Source organism: Bufo bufo, chromosome 5, assembly GCF_905171765.1.
Source record: "Bufo bufo chromosome 5, aBufBuf1.1, whole genome shotgun sequence".
Classification (NCBI taxonomy): Eukaryota; Metazoa; Chordata; class Amphibia; order Anura; family Bufonidae; genus Bufo; species Bufo bufo.
The window spans coordinates 548,711,965-548,732,412 of NC_053393.1; the positions used below are offsets into that span (position 1 = coordinate 548,711,965).

At 47.2% G+C, this 20,448-nt stretch overlaps 1 protein-coding gene across 2 annotated transcripts; it reads right to left on the reverse strand.

Annotated features, from left to right (window-relative positions):
* Positions 1 to 205: 205 nt before the first annotated feature.
* On the reverse strand, positions 206 to 12,365 carry LOC121000771 (zinc finger protein 660-like). 2 transcript variants are annotated; one of them, XM_040431388.1, is made up of 4 exons: positions 12,156 to 12,365; positions 11,045 to 11,174; positions 4,263 to 4,367; positions 206 to 3,775 (listed from the first exon to the last, which is right to left on the reverse strand). In XM_040431388.1, the coding sequence occupies exons 1-4, from the start codon at positions 12,177 to 12,179 to the stop codon at positions 2,427 to 2,429; spliced, it is 1,608 nt and encodes a 535-aa protein (XP_040287322.1). In that variant the 5' UTR covers positions 12,180 to 12,365; the 3' UTR covers positions 206 to 2,426. The 2 variants fall into 2 exon arrangements, with proteins under 2 accessions (XP_040287322.1, XP_040287321.1); XM_040431387.1 differs by having other exon boundaries at positions 11,045 to 11,177.
* Between the last annotated feature and the right edge of the window lie 8,083 nt (positions 12,366 to 20,448).

Consider the following 20,448-nt stretch of genomic DNA (forward strand, 5'->3'; position numbering starts at 1 on the left):
AGCTGGCTGATTTTTGAATTATTTTATACTCAGTCATTGGCCGAAGACAGTAACTGTGCCCGATTTCTATTGAATTGTCGGATCTTAAAGGGGTTGTCTTCAGAAAGTGGCATTTATCATGTAGATGAAGTGTGAACCACCCCCCCTTGCAGTGCAAAGGAGCTAAGAAGTGTCAGAAACGTGAACGAGTAGAATAAATATGGCTTTATTATCTTTTCAAAACTGATGAGACGCACACTTTGATCCGTCTTCCAACACATTGATTCTGCTGACATGGCACAAACTAAACGTGGTAGGCTACCTGCACGCGTTGTGGATCACTCACGGGGGGAAAAATAAAAAAAATATAAAAAAAACACAGAGTAATACAGTACCAGCAAAATGAATGAGATTTGACAGGCGGATATTTTCCATTGCCAGAAATTAACTTGATTGTTGAAATCTGCAGAATGTCTATATTTCTACGGATTTCACTTCTTGCATGGCAAAGGAGATCAAGGCAAATCCATATGGAAAGCTACACGTGGATTTGGTGCAGGTTTGTTGTGGAAACGCATTGAAATCCGCGCCCGTGTGCAGGTAGCCCTCATGGAGCCATCATCGTCCATTCCTGAGAGGAACAGTGTACAAAAAACATAGGGAATCTTTCAGGTCTCCTGCCGAAGAGATATAAAGTGACACTCCATGCAAATAACGGGGCTACATCCCGGGGGCCAATTGTGGCCCCTAATAAGCAAGCTGTTCTGTACATTATAGATGCCAGCAGCAAGATTCATACTTCCCTCCTCCCCAGAGATGGCTCCTCCGGCACAGCATTGGTCACATGCTCCGCTGCAGCCAATGATTGGCTTCAGCAGTGACCCCCGACTAGGACCGGTACTGGCTGCAGCAGAGCAGGTGACTATGACCACCGGTCGAGGTGCAGGAGGTGGACACAACGGAGCCGATGAAGACAAAGAGCAGGCAAGTATGAATCTTTCTTACTGAGGCTGGATGCAGGCATTAGGTAAAAACTACTCATTCCTGGACAACCCCTTTAAAAACTACTACTGCTGCGTGTCACTGGGCTGTACAGCAGAAGTTGCCGAAAAAGGACGCCCCATTTCTGACATCACCTGTTGCTTTGTACCAATTGGCTGAAGCTGCACCTCACAGACTTCCTGTTCTGACCCCGTCCCCTAATACTGGTGGGAGATCGCTGCTCCCTTTAGAGTAATTTTCATCTGCATTCTCTAGCTGAAGTACTCTGAAGCGCTGAGTATTATGTGCAGGAGGCGAGTAGTACTGGAAGTCAGAAAGGTACGGCAGCAAATGGCGGCAAAGCAAGAAGAGATGTCAGACGAGGGGTAACCGTTTTTGCAAGTTCTGCTATTGCCTATATTGATCTATAGTGCACGGATCACCTCAATTCCCGAGAACAGGAACCCCTTTTCATATGGCCAAAAATAATAATCTCACTCGTCAATGGCGCTCCCGCTCTAATGCAAAGCTCTCTTCTCCATCGCTTCTGCTCCCCGATGGATCGGAAGTGTGCCGTCTACACGGATGTAACCACTGCTGGCCAATCAGTGGCCTCAGAGGTGACCTGTGCACGTAGAGGACACGTCCAAACCAGCGGGGACTGGAGGCGGAGCGCCGGTGACAGATGAGCCCCTGCCCGGCTATATGAAAAGGGGTTCTTGGTACCAGAGAACGCTCTATAAAAGGGGCCATAGTGAAATATTAAGTGACCCTGGAACGTTATGTTAAAAATTGCCTGGAGTTTCACTTTAAAAATGAACGCCGATTACGAAATTGGATATTAGCCTTGTTTAACTTAAGGCAGAATATAAAAAAAGAAAGTCACAACGTAAAATGTTCCAGCTGTTCTTCTAGTTTAAAATGCCCCGTGCAGATCTCATGTAGGGGGGGAGGGTAGGTAAAACTAAACTATAGGCATCTAGTAGATAATGGAGTCATGTATGGCCCAGCTAGCCCAATATTTAATAATTTGGCTGCCGGATTAGTCTTCCTTAAAGGGCTTTTCCAGCTAAATATTTTTCTAAAAAAAAAATCTGAACAACACAGCGAGCCGAGTCGCTATGTAATGATACTAATTAGATTCTGGGGTTAATACACATGGTGGAGAACCTCTACTTCTTGTAGACAATGTCATGCCTCATAAACCTACAGCACAGGTCCACTGCAGATCCTGTCATCTCCATCCAGCCAGAAAATACACAGCAATTCAGACACGGGAGACCTCATTCGGCCTTTATCCCATTTCTCCAGTACCGCCGTGAGATAAGAATACCTCTGAGCTGCACGTCTGTCAACGCACATGGCCCGAGGCGCTCGAATAGGGCAGAAGTACGCAATGCCCTGTGTAGGGCGTAAGGCTACATCTATCAAGAGATACCAAGATAGTAGCTCTCTCACCAGCTAAGTCAAGCTTTCTTTGCCTGTTTACCGTGAACGCGAATGTGCGCCGTGAGAGTCTCTTTCTTATTGAAGCTCCTCTCGCACTGGTTGCACGGAAAGGGTTTGTCAGGAGCGTGCGTGGCCTGGTGGGCCACCAACTGAGTTTTCAGGAAGAAGCTCTCGCTGCACTGGGTGCACCTGAAGGGCTTAGTATCCGTGTGCACCCCCTCGTGAGTCTCCAGCAGGTTCTTGTCATTGAAGCTCTTATCACAGTGCTGGCACTTGTAGGGCTTGGGTTTTAAGTGGCTCTGCTCGTGCGTCAATAGGCTGTTAAGGGTAGGAAACCAGCAGTTACACTTGGTGCACTGGTGGGGTTTCTCCCCGGTGTGTGTCCTCTTGTGAGCCATGAAAAGCGTCTGGTCTTTGAAGTTTCTCTCGCACTGGTCACACTGGTAAGGTTTGAATTCCTTGTGCTTGCTGCTATGAGCATCAAGCAGCGAAGCCTTTGAGAAGCTCTCGTCACAATACGGGCACGAGTAGGCTAGCTTGCCGGTGTGGATTCGGTGATGGGCTTCCAGGACCAACTGGCTGTTAAACCTTTTCTCACAGTAAGTGCATTTCAGAGGCTTATCTCCTTTCGCGTTTGTTCCATTAGTATTAGGAGTCGTCACAGTATTTGAGGCCGCGCTATCCGCGGAGCTCGTTTTCGAGACTACTTCATCTTCTTGCTTGTTTGCTCCATTTGAGTTGGTCCCTGGGGTCGTTACTGTTTTTGAGGCCTCGCTATCGGTCGAGATGGTTTTTGAGGCTGCTGAAGCGGCTTGCTCGTTGGTTCCATTGCAGTTCATCTTTGGAGTTGCAGCCGTATTCGATGCCCTGCTATCCGTCGAGCTCGTCTTACTATTCACCTTCTTGCCTTTTCCCTTCTTGTGTCTGCGCCTTTTGGAGCGTTTCTTAGTTTTTCTGCTCGATTTTGGAGTGTAGTCTGAGGATGGAGACCCGCTGCTCATCTCCAGTGGTACATTTTCCGCAGTTTGGGAATGTTTCCGTCTATGCACAATCAACCACGACTTATAACTGAAGCTCATGTTACAGAGATCACACTTATGGGGTTTGTCTCCAGTGTGGATCCTGAGGTGGGCTTCCAGAGCCGAGCTGTATTGAAAACATTTATCGCACTGTGGGCAACTCAGTTTAAGCTTTTTTGAGTTTCTAGAAGAAATGTCTTCATGTTCGACCTGTCTGGGTCTTTTGGTTGGTAATTTTGCTGGATTTCCAGGCTCTGTGGGTAACTCCGGACGTGCCTCCTGTGACACAGAAGCTCTGGTCTTCATGTGGTGACCAACTGCAGCCTTCTTGTTGCTGACTTCTGTCCCTATGATAAATCATAATAAGTAATAAAAGGGTCAGATTCCAAAGTAATTCAATTATTAAGTATAAACTTCCCTCAGTAAAATCTTCTGATGTGTCTCAAAAACCTATCAGAAGATACTTAAAGGGAACCTGTCACCGGGATTTTGTGTATAGAGCTGAGGACATGGGTTGCTAGATGGCCGCTAGCACATCCGCAATATCCAGTCCCCATAGCTCTGTGTGCTTTTATTGTGTATAAAAACCGATTTGATACATATGCAAAATAACCTGAGATGAGTCAGGGACAGGACTCATATCAGGTTATTTGCATATCTATAAAATAGTTTTTTTTACACAATAAAAGCACACAGAGCTATGTGGACTGGGTATTGCGGATGTGCTAGCGGCCATCTAGAAACCCATGTCCTCAGCTCCATGCACAAAATCCCGGTGACAGGTTCCCTTTAACAAAACACAGAATATAGAGGATCTTAAAAAAGGTCAAATACCCTGTGTTCCAGCTGAGGCGGCGGGTGACGCTGTCTGACCTGCGGTCACCTGGGCTGCTGGGTGTCTGTTCTGCAGCCAGGATAAGATAATAGGGACTTTATACTCTGAAAGGTAAGACAAAAAAATAAAAAGTTAAAAATCACAAATTAAAAGGAATTTTCCAATGTTACACAAATAAAGCTTAAACGTTGTATCGTAAATCACTCTGGAACTTTGTAATATACTTTGTGTTTCACTTCCACTATTTTCACCTGATATCCGGAGTCCCTCCTGTCTACTCCTTGCCTGCTGACAGGCGCATACTCCCACATCTCCCAACTCATCAAAAGGCCACACGGCACCCTCCCGAGACCACCCAGATGAGTCTGACCAGCTTTCTGACGAGCAGTCACCTCCTGATGCCACTTCAGATATTGGCACTGTGCAGCCCCAACAGTTTGTCCGCCGCTCTCCCTCTCATGCAACCTGCAATGCTGCAGCACCTTCTGGTACCCGGGGGACCCTGGTCAATCAATCCCCCTTGCGGTTAGTTGCAGGCACATGGCATCCACGACCCCATCACCAACAGGTCAGCACGCTGCCTCCATCAGCAGCACTCCTTGTTCCTCCTCTTCTGCAAAAGGTAGGATGAGGCTACAAGCAGCCTTTACCCAACCCCAAGCCAATTCTGGGATGGAGACAGACATGCCATCATCACTGCCCCCCTCACCACAAAACTGTGATTACACCTCTCTTTATGCCACCATAAGACGCGCTGCCTCAATCACTTATGGCTCCCATGCATACTGCCCCCTTGGCTCCTCATGGGCTAGCCTCCGGCGCAGCGTCCCACATTCAGCCACCTTCTGCACGTCTCCTAGTTCATCTCAGTCATCTCATTACTGTGGAGGGAACACAAAAGAGGTCATTAAATACTGTGTGGGGGCAAGAAGGGGAGATTATTATTGTGTGCGACCTAATACTGTTTAAGGGGTCTGCAATATTAGTGTGTGGGGCACAAAAGGCAGTACTATTACTGTATGGAGCATGGGGGGGGGGGGTAGACATTATTACCATCTGTGACACTATAAATAAAGAGTCTGTGGAGCTGTGAGGAGGGTGCAGATGTTAAAGTGTGTAGTCACAAATCTCAATCTCAGAATGTAGTACACATGAGAGTCTTGGCTGGAAGAAGTCTTCATGGTGGTCTGGGCTGGATGGAGTACAAAAGGAAAGTGAAATGTCACAGAAATCTACCACTATATGTTTCCTGAACATACGTGCAACAGGCTGGAGGGTGGATAGAATTCGTTTCGGTACTCCATGTGTCAGGAAATTAAATCGGTGCCCACCACGAGCCAGTTTACGTCAACAGTGGCCCGGCCTTCTTACACCAAGATCCCCAAATTTTGTTTTATAGTAATGAAAACAGCAAAACGTTGCATTCTTTAAAGAACAATTTCAGATTTTTGTTCCAGAAAGCTGGTGCAAATCAATGGATAAATTCCTAACCATGATGGCCCCAAGTCCTCTCTTTCAACAGAGCAGCAGTGTGCATTGTCCACTCCTAGCGGTCAGACCCCCTACAATCCGACATTTAGCATAGCTAGGTAGTAAATACCATGTCTAGGATAACCCCTTTAAATTTCATATCTACTACTGCATGAAATGTAATTGTGAAGGATGTGAAAAATAGTCATCTAAATACAGGGGTATATGAATTCATTCTGATCCTGTCTGGTGAGGAATCTATGGAAGTGTATGAACCAGCTCTAATATAATAATGCAACAATAATGCTGCGGATCGACCCATGAGACCAAAACAAAACCACTGTCTTCGACCAGGCACGAGTCAAAGCGAATATTGTCTAAGTGCCTGGCAGTTAATCTTGGCAGTCAGACAGGGCAGGAGACGAGGAAGCTGTGCCAGCTACTCATTGTTGCTGCTGTTTACCTTCAAACTCATCCACAGCTTCCATCCACATCAGTTCCTGCTCCTTACCTCACCCATGACCAGTTTATATGCACTTTTCACTCTTACATCACCTTCACCCATCTTTCTCCATGGCACAGCATAACAAAACACTCTCAAATCACTCAACCATCTGCAGTCTTCTCCTATTCTGCCACGAGCTGCAGACGACAACTCTCCAAACCCTGGTCCACCATCTTCTCAGCTGCCATGCAAAGAAACCCTGCACTCTCTAGAGCTCTCAGTCAGTGTGCAACAAACTGCCCACCATCCATGACTTCTTCCTTTCAAAACCTCTTAATTTGCTGGCCCTCAGAGAGAGTTGGCTTCAACATTCTGCCACTGTATCCTATGGTGGGCTACACTTTTTCCATAAGTGACAGGTGTGGTGGAGGAGTATGCATGCTTCTTTCTCCACAGTGCATGTTTCAGCCCATTCCCCCTGTACCCAGATTCCCCCCCCCCCCCCTCCACATTCCACCTGCTGTTTTCTACCACCACCCAGGCTTCCCCCACCACTTACTGGATCACTTTACTGCTTGGCTTCCTCATTTTCTATCACATGAATTACCAACTAGACTTGACAGTGGTGAATCAATGGATGTCGTATATCTGGACTTCTCCAAAGTATTTGACACTGTACCACATAAAAGGTTAGTATATAAAATGAGAATGGTTGGACTGGGAGAAAACATCTGTAAGTGGGTAAGTAACTGGCTGAGTGATAGAAAACAGAGGGTGGTTATTAACGGTACACACTCAGATTGGGTCACTGTCACTAGTGGGGTACCTCAGGGGTCAGTACTGGAGGGGTCACTGTCACTAGTGGGGTACCTCAGGGGTCAGTACTTGAGGGGTCACTGTCACTAGTGGGGTACCTCAGGGGTCAGTACTGGAGGGGTCACTGTCACTAGTGGGGTACCTAAGGGGTCAGTATAGGATGGGTGACTGTCACTAGTGGGGTACCACAGGGGTTGTCAGTACAGTGCCCTATTCTCTTCAATATATTTATTAATGATCTTGTAGAAGGCTTGCACAGTAAAATTAATTAACACTGAAGAGGACAGTATACTGTGTGTAAAATTTTATATATATATATACACACACACACACTACAGAGGACAGTATACTGTATATATATATATATATATATATGTGTATTACAGAGGACAGTATACTGTATATATATATATATACTACAGAGGACAGTATACTGCTACAGAGGGATCTGGATAGATTGGAGGCTTGGGCAGAGAAGTGGCAGACGAGGTTTAACACTGACAAATGTAAGGTTATGCACATGGGAAGGAATAATGCAAGTCACCCGTACATACTAAATGGTAAAACACTGGGTAACACTGACATGGAGAAGGACCTAGGAATTCTAATAAACAGCAAACTAAGCTGTAGAAACCAGTGTCAGGCAGCTGCTGCCGAGGCCAATAAGATAATGGGTTGCATCAGAAGGGGCATAGATGGCGGTGATATGAACATAGTCCTGCCACTTTACACATCACTAGTCAGACCACACATGGAGTACTGTGTACAGTTCTGGGCTCCTGTGAACAAGGCAGACATAGCAGAGCTGGAGAGGGTCCAGAGGAGGGCAACTAAAGTAATAACTGGAATAGGGCAACTACAGTACCCTGAAAGATGATCAAAATTAGGGTTATTCATTTTAGAAAAAAGACGACTGAGGGGAGATCTAATTACTATGTATAAATATATCAGGGGTCAGTACAGAGATCTCTCCCATCATCTATTTATCCCCAGGACTGTGACTGTGACGAGGGGACATCCTCTGCGTCTGGAGGAAAGAAGGTTTGTGCACAAACATAGAAGAGTATTCTTTACGGTAAGAGCAGTGAGACTATGGAACTCTCTGCCTGAGGAGGTGGTGATGGTGAGTACAATAAAGGAATTCAGGAGGGGCCTGGATGTATTTCTGGAGCGTAATAATATTACAGGATATAGCTACTAGAGAGGGGTCGTTGGTCCAGGGAGTTATTCTGATTGGAGTCGGGAAGGAATTTTTTTCCCCCTTAAGTGGGGAAAATTGGCTTCTACCTCACAGGGTTTTTTTTTTTTCTTCCTCTGGATCAACTTGCAGGATAACAGGGCGAACTGGATGGACGGAGGGATTTTTTCGGCCTTATAGACTATGTTACTATGTAACTCTTATTATGTGTGATTTCAACAGCCCCATTGAAGATCCCATCTGTCCACCGGACTCTCACTTTCTCTCCAACTATCTTTCTAAGGCCTCTTTCACACTTGCGTTGTCCGGATCCGGCGTGTACTCCACTTGCCGGAATTACACACCGGATCCGGAAAAACGCAAGTGTACTGAAAGCATTTGAAGACGGAACCGTCTTCCAAATGCGTTCAGTGTTACTATGGCACCCAGGACGCTATTAAAGTCCTGGTTGCCATAGTAGGAGCGGGGAGCGGGGGAGCAGTATACTTACAGTCCGTGCGGCTCCCCGGGCGCTCCAGAATGACGTCAGAGCGCCCCATGCGCATGGATGACGTGATCCATGTGATCACATGATCCATGAGCTTGGGGCGCCCTGACGTCACTCTGGAGCGCCCGGGGAGCCACACGGACGGTAAGTACACTGCTCCCCCGCTCCCCGCTACACTTTACCATGGCTGCCAGGACTTTAGCGTCCCGGCAGCCATGGTAACCACTCTGAAAAAGCTAAATGTCGGATGCGGCAATGCGCCGAAACGACGTTTAGCTTAAGGCCGGATCCGGATCAATGCCTTTCAATGGGCATTAATTCCGGATCCGGCCTTGCGGCAAGTGTTCCGGATTTTTGGCCGGAGCAAAAAGCGCAGCATGCTGCGGTATTTTCTCCGGCCAAAAAACGTTCCGTTCCGGAACTGAAGACATCCTGATGCATCCTGAACGGATTTCTCTCCATTCAGAATGCATTAGGATAATCCTGATCAGGATTCTTCCGGCATAGAGCCCCGACGACGGAACTCTATGCCGGAAGACAACAACGCAGGTGTGAAAGAGCTCTTAGCCTCTCACAAAGAGGGCAATATGCTTGATCCTGTCTTCTTCAGTCTCTGCTCAGCCTCTGACTTTATGAACTCACCCTTCCCACTTTCTAACCACAATCTTCTCTGCTTTACTAACTCCGATTCTTCTCATGAGATTCCTACCTTTCAAAAATACAGAAACCTACAGGCCATTAACACGCAGCAACTTTTTGACATCCTACAGTGACCTCTGGCCCCAATCTCGCCCCTCTCTTCTCTGGATCTGCCAGTCATTACCATCATAACCCTAAACCCTCCTTGGATGACGCAGCTCCCATGACACTCCGACCTTCCCAGCACAGACCGCAGCAACGCTGGCACATGCCGGAAACAAGTTCTCTCTACCGGTGTTCTAAATGCGCTGAACGTTTATGGGGTGTAAAAAAAAAAATATCAAATCACGAATATCTGAAGATTTTCTCCATTATAACTTTATGCTTAAAACTTTCAACTCTGAAAAAAAACTATTTCACCCCTCTCATATCCTCATTCTCAAAATGACTGATACTTTTCACTCCCATCTAAACCCAAAAGTGCACCTGCCCATCAATGACTTCTGTGCTGAAGACCTGGTCATTTACTTCAAAGATGAGACTGATAACATCAGGCAGAAAGTAACCTCCCAGACCCCCCCCCCCCCCCCCCGACAGCATTGATCCTCCTCCCTCCCAAACTTCCTCTTCTCTCTCCTCATTTGACCCTGTACCACAAGAAGCAGACTCCCGACTCTCTCCCCGGCTGTCATTACTCACCTACAATATTCAACCTCTCTATTCTGGTATCTGTCACGCTTCGGTGTGGGAGCTAAACACACACCCAATGTAGGAGGGGAAGGGATGAGGGGAAAAAGCCTGGAAACTAGGGAAATAAGCAGGTCACCTCCTAGAGAAACCCTAATCAAAGTCCTGACTGACTGCAAGTATGAACTGACCCCAGAGGTAGGCTGGTCCATACACAGGAACCTAAAGCCCTAACTCACCCTGTAGGACCCTGGTACTAATGTCAGGACAAGAGACAACCTGTTCATCCAAAGTGCAACACAAGAAAACCCCAACAATAAACAAAAGGGGAAGAAGACACCGAAGACACTGGAAGCAAGCACAGGAACTCTGCCGTGATCCAAACACCAGCAATCCAAAACAAGAGTGAAGCTATAAACCGCACAGCATGGAGGGAGAAGCCACAATAAATAGGCAAGGTCAAATGACCACATAAGCAACACCTGAGGCAAGGGGTGTGGGCCATTACCAGAAACAACACAGACACAAATTGATCCACAGGGAACCTGTCAGATCAAACCACGTGTTGCCAGTCTCACTGATCTCCTGTCACAGGAACGTCCGTGACAGTATCTTTTTACAATTGTGGACAAGAATAGAACATGTTCTATTTTTTGGGGGAGCCGCGGACCGGAAGATCGGGGCCGCGCTCCGGTAATGTGGATGCGGACAACACACTGTGTGCTGTCCGCATCTCTTCCGGCCCCATAGAGAATGAATGGGTCCGGATTCGTTCCGCAACGTTGCGGAACGGATCCATTCTACGGACGTGTGAATGGACCCTTAGTAAATATATTTAATTCACTTAGCCTGCTTAAGCCTATTTATTCTCAAATCATCAAATTCAGATTAAAACACTCATCAGGATCTGAAAAAGTCCATCAATAATGGAGGCATCCTCTGACCCCGAGGCCGTGTCCCCAGGACTCTAATGCTGTAGTTTCCACCATCCAAAACAATAGAGGAAAGATAGTGTTTGCTCCAAGGAACAAGAAGTTACCCAGAAAGATGAAATGTTCATAGTTTTCTCTCATCACTTCCATATAGAGCTCCCTCTGCTGGGTGTTCAGCATCTCCCATTCTTCTCCAGAGAAGATTACAGCAACGTCATCGAATCTGATTGGAGGATTCTGCTGAAAGTGACAAGAAAAAATAACCTGGTGCAGTTTCAGGTAGAAGACTTCTGACCCCACAGTGTGACCTGGACTGTAAAACCAAATAATGTGACAAATGACAGCAGCTACCGAATGGGAGAACCTGCCCAAACAAAGTCCTGAAAACTGATATTTATCCTATTATACTCCAGAGCTGCACTCACTATTCTGCTGGTGCAATCACTGTGTACATACATTACTTATCCTGTACTGATCCTCAGTTACATCCTGTATTATACCCCAGAGCTGCACTCACTATTCTGCTGGTGCAGTCACTGTGTACATACATTACTTATCCTGCACCGATCCTGAGTTACATCCCGTATTAAACTCCAGAGCTGCACTCACTGTATACGCTGGGCGCTGTGCACAGTATACGCTGGGTGCTATAGGCGCTGTGCACAGTATACGCTGGGTGCTATAGGTGCTGTGCACCGTATACGCTGGGTGCTATAGGCGCTGTGCACAGTATACGCTGGGTGCTATAGGCGCTGTGCACCGTATACGCTGGGTGCTATAGGCGCTGTGCACCGTATACGCTGGGTGCTATAGGCGCTGTGCACAGTATACGCTGGGTGCTATAGGCGCTGTGCACAGTATACGCTGGGTGCTATAGGCGCTGTGCACCGTATACGCTGGGTGCTATAGGCGCTGTGCACCGTATACGCTGGGTGCTATAGGTGCTGTGCACAGTATACGCTGGGTGCTATAGGTGCTGTGCACAGTATACGCTGGGTGCTATAGGTGCTGTGCACAGTATACGCTGGGTGCTATAGGTGCTGTGCACAGTATGCACATGGCACCTATAGGACACAGACAAAACATGGGACACATTGTATACACTAAAGATTATAAACATCTAGCAATGTAATATTATAATGCGAAATGTCATGAGTCACGTGATCTTCTGGTCAGGGGCTCAGAGTGCGAGCTCTGCGGACCAGGCCCTTCACTCACCTGCACACGGGGGGTCCCAGCCATGACTTTTGCAGAGCACTCGGGGGCTGCGGGAGACACCCACACACCTAGAAAAAGGCCTCTGGGCGAACTGATAACACACGGGGATAACGAGCGCTCACGCTAACTTTCACGGTTCCCGCCCCCGAACCACACGGCCGCGACATTCTGCCCCCAGTGCGCATGAGCGGAAACTTCTGGCCCACCGCTGCCTGGGCGTGGCCCCGCCCCCCGAGTGGAGGCGCGCGGCTGAATGGACTCAAACCACAGGGGGTGGGGCTTAATGAGCGTCCACGAGGTGGTCCCCGGAATAATGAGGACCCGAGAGAGGGGGTCCCCGGAATAATGAGGACCCGAGAGAGGGGGGGTCCCCGGAATAATGAGGACCCGAGAGAGGTGGCATCCAGAATAATGTGGCCGTGAGAGGGGGGGACCCCGCAATAATGAAGACTTGAGGGGGGCGGCCTTTGAGGACCTGAGAGGCAAAGGGGGGGTCGTCAGATTAATGAGGACCTGAGAGGGGGGACCCTGCAATAACGAGGACCTGAGAGGGGGGACCCTGGAATAATGAGCATCCACGAGGGGGGCCCCGGAATAACGAGGACCCGAGAGACGGGGGGACCCTGGAATAATGAGGACCTGAGAGAGGTGGCATCCAGAATAATGTGGCCGTGAGAGGGGGGACCCCGCAATAATGAGGACTTGAGAGAGGAGGACCTTGAATAATGGGGACCTGAGAGGGAGGAACCCCGCAATAATGGGGACCTGAGAGGGAGGAACCCCGCAATAATGAGGACCTGAAGGGAGGAACCCTGCAATAATGAGGACTTGAGAGAGGAGGACCTTGAATAATGAGGACCTGAGAGGGGGGGGGACCCAGAATAATGAGGACCTGAGAGGGAGGAACCCCGCAATAATGAGGACCCGAGGGGGGGGGGAACCCAGAATAATGAGGACCTGAGAGGGAGGAACCCCGCAATAATGGGGACCTGAGAGGGAGGAACCCCGCAATAATGGGGACCTGAGAGGGAGGAACCCCGCAATAATGAGGACCTGAAGGGAGGAACCCTGCAATAATGAGGACCCGAGGGGGGGGACCCCAGAATAATGAGGACCCGAGAGAGGGGGGGTCCCCGGAATAATGAGGACCCGAGAGAGGTGGCATCCAGAATAATGTGGCCGTGAGAGGGGGGGACCCCGCAATAATGAAGACTTGAGGGGGGCGGCCTTTGAGGACCTGAGAGGCAAAGGGGGGGTCGTCAGATTAATGAGGACCTGAGAGGGGGGACCCCGCAATAAGGAGGACCTGAGAGGGGGGGACCCCAGAATAATGATCATCCACGAGGGGGACCCCGGAATAACGAGGACCCGAGAGACGGGGGGACCCTGGAATAATGAGGACCTGAGAGAGGTGGCATCCAGAATAATGTGGCCGTGAGAGGGGGGACCCCGCAATAATGAGGACTTGAGAGAGGAGGACCTTGAATAATGAGGACCTGAGAGGGGGGGGGGGACCCAGAATAATGAGGACCTGAGAGGGAGGAACCCCGCAATAATGAGGACCCGAGGGGGGGGGGACCCCAGAATAATGAGGACCTGAGAGGGAGGAACCCCGCAATAATGGGGACCTGAGAGGGAGGAACCCCGCAATAATGGGGACCTGAGAGGGAGGAACCCCGCAATAATGAGGACCTGAAGGGAGGAACCCTGCAATAATGAGGACTTGAGAGAGGAGGACCTTGAATAATGAGGACCTGAGAGGGGGGGGGACCCAGAATAATGAGGACCTGAGAGGGAGGAACCCCGCAATAATGAGGACCCGAGGGGGGGGGAACCCAGAATAATGAGGACCTGAGAGGGAGGAACCCCGCAATAATGGGGACCTGAGAGGGAGGAACCCCGCAATAATGGGGACCTGAGAGGGAGGAACCCCGCAATAATGAGGACCTGAAGGGAGGAACCCTGCAATAATGAGGACCCGAGGGGGGGGACCCCAGAATAATGAGGACCTGAGAGGGGGGGTCCCCGGAATAATGAGGACCTGAGTAAAGGGGTCGCCAGAATAATGAGGACCTGAGAGGGGGTCCCCCAGAATAATGAGGTTATGAGAGGGGGGACCCCGCAAAAATGAGGCCATGAAAGGGGGGACCCTGTAATAATAAGGCCGTGAGACGAGAGACCCTGGAATGATGAGGCGTGAGAGGGGGGGACCCTGGAATGATGAGGCACTGTGGTGGCAACATCATGTCTGGAGAAAACCAGGCGCCGCTCATCACCTACCAATACAATCCCTACAGTTAAGCATGGTGGGGGCAGCATCATGTTTGGAGGAAACCGGGCGCCGCTCGTCACCTGCCCAATACCATCCCTACAGTGAATTATGTGTGAGGGATGAGGATCCATTTTGTATAAGTATTTCCTCCATCTTGTGCATATGTGGAAAATTTACTGAGCCAGCTGGCAGGATGTGGGGAGTTCCTGTGTATCGACCAAATGTTCTATCTACAAGGCCAAGGCCGCGCTACCTTATCACAGTTTGGCGTGCAAGAGAGTCATGTTCTTTCTGTGTTTCGGAGTGCGCTGCTAAAGAAGATAAGAAGCTGCAGAAGTTTTAAACTATTAAAAATCCTGTTAGTATGGGGCGGAAGTATTGCCTTATATGAATAACTAATCAAATATCTAGTTTCGATTTTCACCCCCCCCTTGGCGGGGGCCTGATTGTCTATGATTATCTGTAGTGTTATAAAGATGTCTGCTTGTGTGTAATAAAGTGTAGAGAACCTGATTCAGCTGTGTGTCTGTGTCAGTTCTCCGAGCGCTCGTACATCCACATCAATTGGTACCCGAGCAATCATAGAGGTGGGGGGTTTGGCCCCAACAAAACGTGGTGCCCAATGTGGGGCTCGACTAACGGACACTTCATTGATCTCTTGACAACTTGGATAATGCGGACCGGGACAAACAGATATAAAAGAGACTTTATCTTACATCATATCTGTGCCTCCCTGACCGGTTGTCTGGTTCGAGGGATTGTTGAAGGAACGTACGTATAAAGTCCTTTTACAGTCGAGTCCATATTGAGGAAGAACCTTGAAAGTTGAAAATACCTCTGATTGTTGGGTCTAGTTTCTGATCATGTGTAACTTTCATTGAGATGTTTTTGGTCTGGCTTCAGGAGTCACGGTATACATCTAGAACATTATAGAAAGGGAAATCAAAGCCCTTGGACTCCGATGTCCGGTTTGTAGACATTTGATTTGTATAAAATGAGAAAAGAAGGATTGCGCTGCAGGAGAGTATTCTTATTATATTCAAGTCCAAAAAATATTGGTGTTCTATAGTCTGTGGAAATCTTCAGTCAAACAGGTTCATGTATACACATCAAACTCAGCTATGGTGTGGAAATCTGAAAAAAATAGAAACCGCACTATGGTGTAGTAACTTCTCAAAGGAGGTGTCGCCTGTGAACAGGTTATACTCACAAGACTCAGATGATATTAAGCATAGCAAGCAGGTTCAGCGATGTCATCCACCAAAAAACATTGAAGTGAAGGTGAAACTGAAGTAGTCAGAAGTTCCGAAAAACGGATACAGGTATGCGTTGTGGCTGGTAGATGTTCAATCAGCCTAAGATGTCGCCTTCTGAGCCGCACGGACGGGGTGCTTGACCGCTTGTATAGAATCTTGCAAAGCTCCACAATCCCAGAGAAGGAAAGACCACTTTCACAGGATATCACCAGACTCTCCACTCTTCAGGTTCTCAAAGAAAGGAGGTCAACCAATAGTGAAGTACGTACCACAGTGTTAAATGAAAAGATTTATTATACTCACAAAAAACACAAGTATAGGAGCGAGTTAAAAAAAGTACACAGTGCCCGACCCGGGTTTCGCTCCTATACTTGTGTTTTTTGTGAGTATAATAAATCTTTTCATTTAACACTGTGGTACGTACTTCACTATTGGTTGACCTCCTTTCTTTGAGAACCTGAAGAGTGGAGAGTCTGGTGATATCCTGTGAAAGTGGTCTTTCCTTCTCTGGGATTGTGGAGCTTTGCAAGATTCTATACAAGCGGTCAAGCACCCCGTCCGTGCGGCTCAGAAGGCGACATCTTAGGCTGATTGAACATCTACCAGCCACAACGCATACCTGTATCCGTTTTTCGGACCTTCTGACTACTTCAGTTTCACCTTCACTTCAATGTTTTTTGGTGGATGACATCGCTGAACCTGCTTGCTATGCTTAATATCATCTGAGTCTTGTGAGTATAACCTGTTCACAGGCGACACCTCCTTTGAGAAGTTACTACACCATAGTGCGGTTTCTATTTTTTCAGATTTCCACACCATAGCTGAGTTTGATGTGTATAGATGAACCTGTTTGACTGAAGATTTCCACAGACTATAGAACACCAATATTTTTTGGACTTGAATATAATAAGAATACTCTCCTGCAGCGCAATCCTTCTTTTCTCATTTTATTGTGCGGACTATTTTCACTCACTTCGTCCTGGAATTTGCAGCGCTAGAGGGAATAATATCTGAACAGGGATTGTACTTTATTTTTTGATTTGATTTGTATAATAAGTCTCAGAAACAGATTACACTAGGTGATATAGGGAGGAAGCTCTGAGATAATAGACGTCTGAATTGTTCCGATACAGTTCTAGAGCAATGGGGAATAATTTTAGTATACCCAAAGGTTATAAGACAGACAAAACATTGGTGAAGGAAAGGGCAGGTAAAGAGGGTCTGAATAATGTGGACAGAGTGTTGGAGAAGGCAGCGATGAAGTATGGGAATCTTAACCTAGAAGTCTGGGAAAGAGTCAGAAGGACTCATTGTGGTTGGATAAAGGATCATGGATGTGAAGAAGTGGTTGCTATATGGATAAAAGTAGCTTGTAAGGTAGAAATTGAAGGATGGAGACAAGTTGTGCGAGGTAGATTGTTGTATATTCAGAAACAGAAATGTGAGAAGTCTGGAGGTGCGCCACCTACATTCATACCCCCTCTGGCCAGTGCCCCTACTAGAGAGTCCAGGAGTGGACCAGAGGGATGGACGTGTAACGTCTGTGGAAATCAGGACCCAGACTGGACTGACACTTGTAAGGTTTGTGGGGCACGTCAACCCCAGAAACCAGCAGCCATTTATCCTGTATCGACGAGAATCCTACCTGCTCAGACACCCAAAACAGACGCCACGGACCCATCCGCCCCTATGGCTCCCGAAGCCCCAGGACCATCAGGACAGTATGGTGACGTTACTGTGACAGAATATCACCCTTGGAATTTGTTAGGAAAATATCCCTTCACCTATAATTGTTGGAATCGAAATTAAAAGGGATTCGAGCCCTCGGGAAACGGACACAAACATTGGATATAGTTGTATCAGATTTCTCTTTAAAGGGTTTCTGTCACCTGAAAAATGGGTGTTAAGCTGGCGGACATTAGCGATGTGCTAATGTCAGCTAAACATAACTATATTAGTGCCATCTCACTGCCTAAAGCCTTTGTTGAGAAAAACGAACTTTTATAATATGCTAATTAGCCTCCTGGAGCGGGGGGGGGGGGGGGGGGGGCGATTGCACCTGCTCCTAGAGGCTCCGTTTGCCCACCTCTTTTCACGCCCTTCTTCTCTTGATTGACAGGGCCAGGCAGCGCTGCTATCCTCCCGCCTGCCGTTCAGTATTAATCGCAGTAAGGGAAGGACGCTCGACGGCTGCTGGCTTCCTCACTGCGCCGAATACTGAACGGGGCGAGCTTTACACTGCAGACACGGCCGGCGGGAGGAGAGCAGCGCTGCCCTGGCCCTGTCAATCAAGAGAAGAAGGGCGTGAAAAGAGGTGGGCAAACGGAGCCTGCTCCTACAGGCTAATTAGCATATTATAAAAGTTCCTTTTTCTCAGTAAAGGCTTTACGCAGTCAGATGGCACTAATATAGTTATGTACAGCTGACATTAGCACATCGCTAATGTCCGCCAGCTTAATACCCATGTTTCAGGTGACAGAAACCCTATAATTCAAAGACAAGCTCACAATAATATAGGCTTGAAACAGAAAAAAAAACATCACATGACAAACATGACATTTGCGGTTATAAGATATAGATCATAAGACCATACGTATGTTTCCATTCCACTCTCAGACTATACTATCTGCTAGAGAGGAAACTGTGGGGAGGGGATGTGGGCGCACACATGAGCTGACCTTTTCATGCCTTGTTTTTAGCTTTATTATTATTTGTCTATTTAACCCTGTAAGCTCCATTTCGGACCTGACCTAAATCTCCCATATACACAAGATGGAGGACGTGTTTATACAAAATGGATTCTCATCCCTCACAATTCCCCCATTTTGAGATATCTTCAGTTCTGCAGCTGGCGCAGGACAAAAGATTTTCTCAATAGTCTCTATAATCTCTTCTCTTGGTACATACTTTGTGCACATAAACAGTAGCCTAAGCAATACATAGGCTATGAAGATAACTATGGCGACTTGGACAGTCGTTTGAAGAATTCCCATGAACCACCCTGCCAAAGTTTTGACCCAGTTGGCAGGGTTGAGGAAGGAAAAGGTGTCACAGCACCATGAGTCTTTGTCTGCACTATTTTCCTGTAACCATTTGTCTCTCATGGTTTTCACCTTTTCTATTCCAGCTTTTACCTGTAGGTTACCTTGGGTATCTATATAATGACAACAAGCAGGTCCTACAACCTGACACATACGTCCTTCCTTTGCTGTCAGGTAGTCTAAAACCAAGGTCTGTTGATTGGTGACAATGTTTATCTGGTTCTGGACAATGTTAAAGGTGTTCATGAGTCTTAACACCTCCCATATCTGATCATCCAAATAATCAGTTGCCACTACTAGCTGTTCCCACATCTGCATTACCATGGGGTACAAGAACAAGGTACTGAAAACCTTATTGGAGATGCTCATCTCCACTACGTGAGGTTTACCATTTGGTCTAGGTGCATTGTCCTTGGCACTTCCATACAGAGTATGTTTAGGTACAGCGTTTATATCTATGTTGGAATGGGGTATTATAAAGGTTGCAGGAGTAAGCCGGACAATTGTACATAAACCAGTGACATTTCTGGGCAACCACTTGTATGCCTTATGCCCACAGACCAGGAATATATCTTCTGGGACTGCAACCACCGTACTATTAAACAATTTGTTATCAATTTGCCAGTTTTTATCCCTTTTCCTGACCCTCTAAGGAGTTAGAGGTTATTCCAGCAATTAATTCAACTAAGGTATGGATGTTGCAGGCCAAATTCTTACCCTTTACAGGATCTATACCAACACACTGCACCAGGCTCTTCGGGTTAGAGTCATTGCAGCCGAATTTGTTATGAGTATTAAAAGATATACCTTTCAACTGTATTTGCAAACAATAACAGTGTGTCCAACTTGGAAAGCATGACACATGTGAGAGATAGAACGCCATCTTGTCTCTCTCTGAACCAGAGTTCAGTAAGAGTTTAGTGATATGTCAGCTTCTTTGCAGGTGCAAGGGAACAGATGACCCCCCCCCTTCCCACCTTCTCTCTTCTCAGAAATGCAAGCTTCTGCTGTTCTAGTTTCACATCCTCTTTCTGATAAGAAGATGTCTCGTTTCTATGTAGCGGTTTCGTTTGACTGTGCTTTGTGTTTTTTTGCTCAAGTTATGTAACGCCCACAGCTGCTGGATGACTGCCAGGAAAATTCTAATATAAGTTTTGTCTGTAAGCTAATAAACTCAGACCACTTGGTCCAGCCATCTTGACTGTATAAAATTTTCTCTATGTGCATATATAACTTTCTTGGATTTGAACCCCGATAATCATAGACAGAGGGGTAATTTCCTCAACAAATTCTTGGCGCCCAACATGGGGCTGGACTAATTGGCTCTACCTCGACACCCCGATAACCAAGGTCAGAGGACGTACAGATCTACTCAAAGCAGCTGTAAGGTAAGAGACTTTAGCTTACTAAAATCTGTACCTCATCTCCTGTCTGTCCAAATCGGTGTGGAGTTGGAGTCTTAAAAAACTGATTCACAGTCCAGCCTATTTTTGGTAAAGAACTCTAAAGAGATGATATTCCTATGATTATTGGGTAAGGACTAGAGTTGAGCGGACACCTGGATGTTCAGGTTCTGCTGAACTTCGGAAAAAAGTTTGAGTTCGGGACCCAAACTTGACCCTGAACCCCATGGAAGTCAATGGGGACCCGAACTTTTAAGCACTAAAATGGCTGAAAAATTAAGAAATTACTTAAAATAACATAAAATGGGGGGGCGTGGCTTG

Coding starts and splice junctions, on each gene's coding strand:
- LOC121000771 (XM_040431387.1), bottom strand. CDS start 12,179: ATGGCTGGGACCCCCCGTGTGCAG. Junction 11,178..12,155: donor CTGGGACCCCCCGTGTGCAG/GTGAGTGAAGGG, acceptor TGTCACTTTCAG/CAGAATCCTCCAATCAGATT. Junction 4,368..11,044: donor TGAACATTTCATCTTTCTGG/GTAACTTCTTGT, acceptor CTTACCTTTCAG/AGTATAAAGTCCCTATTATC.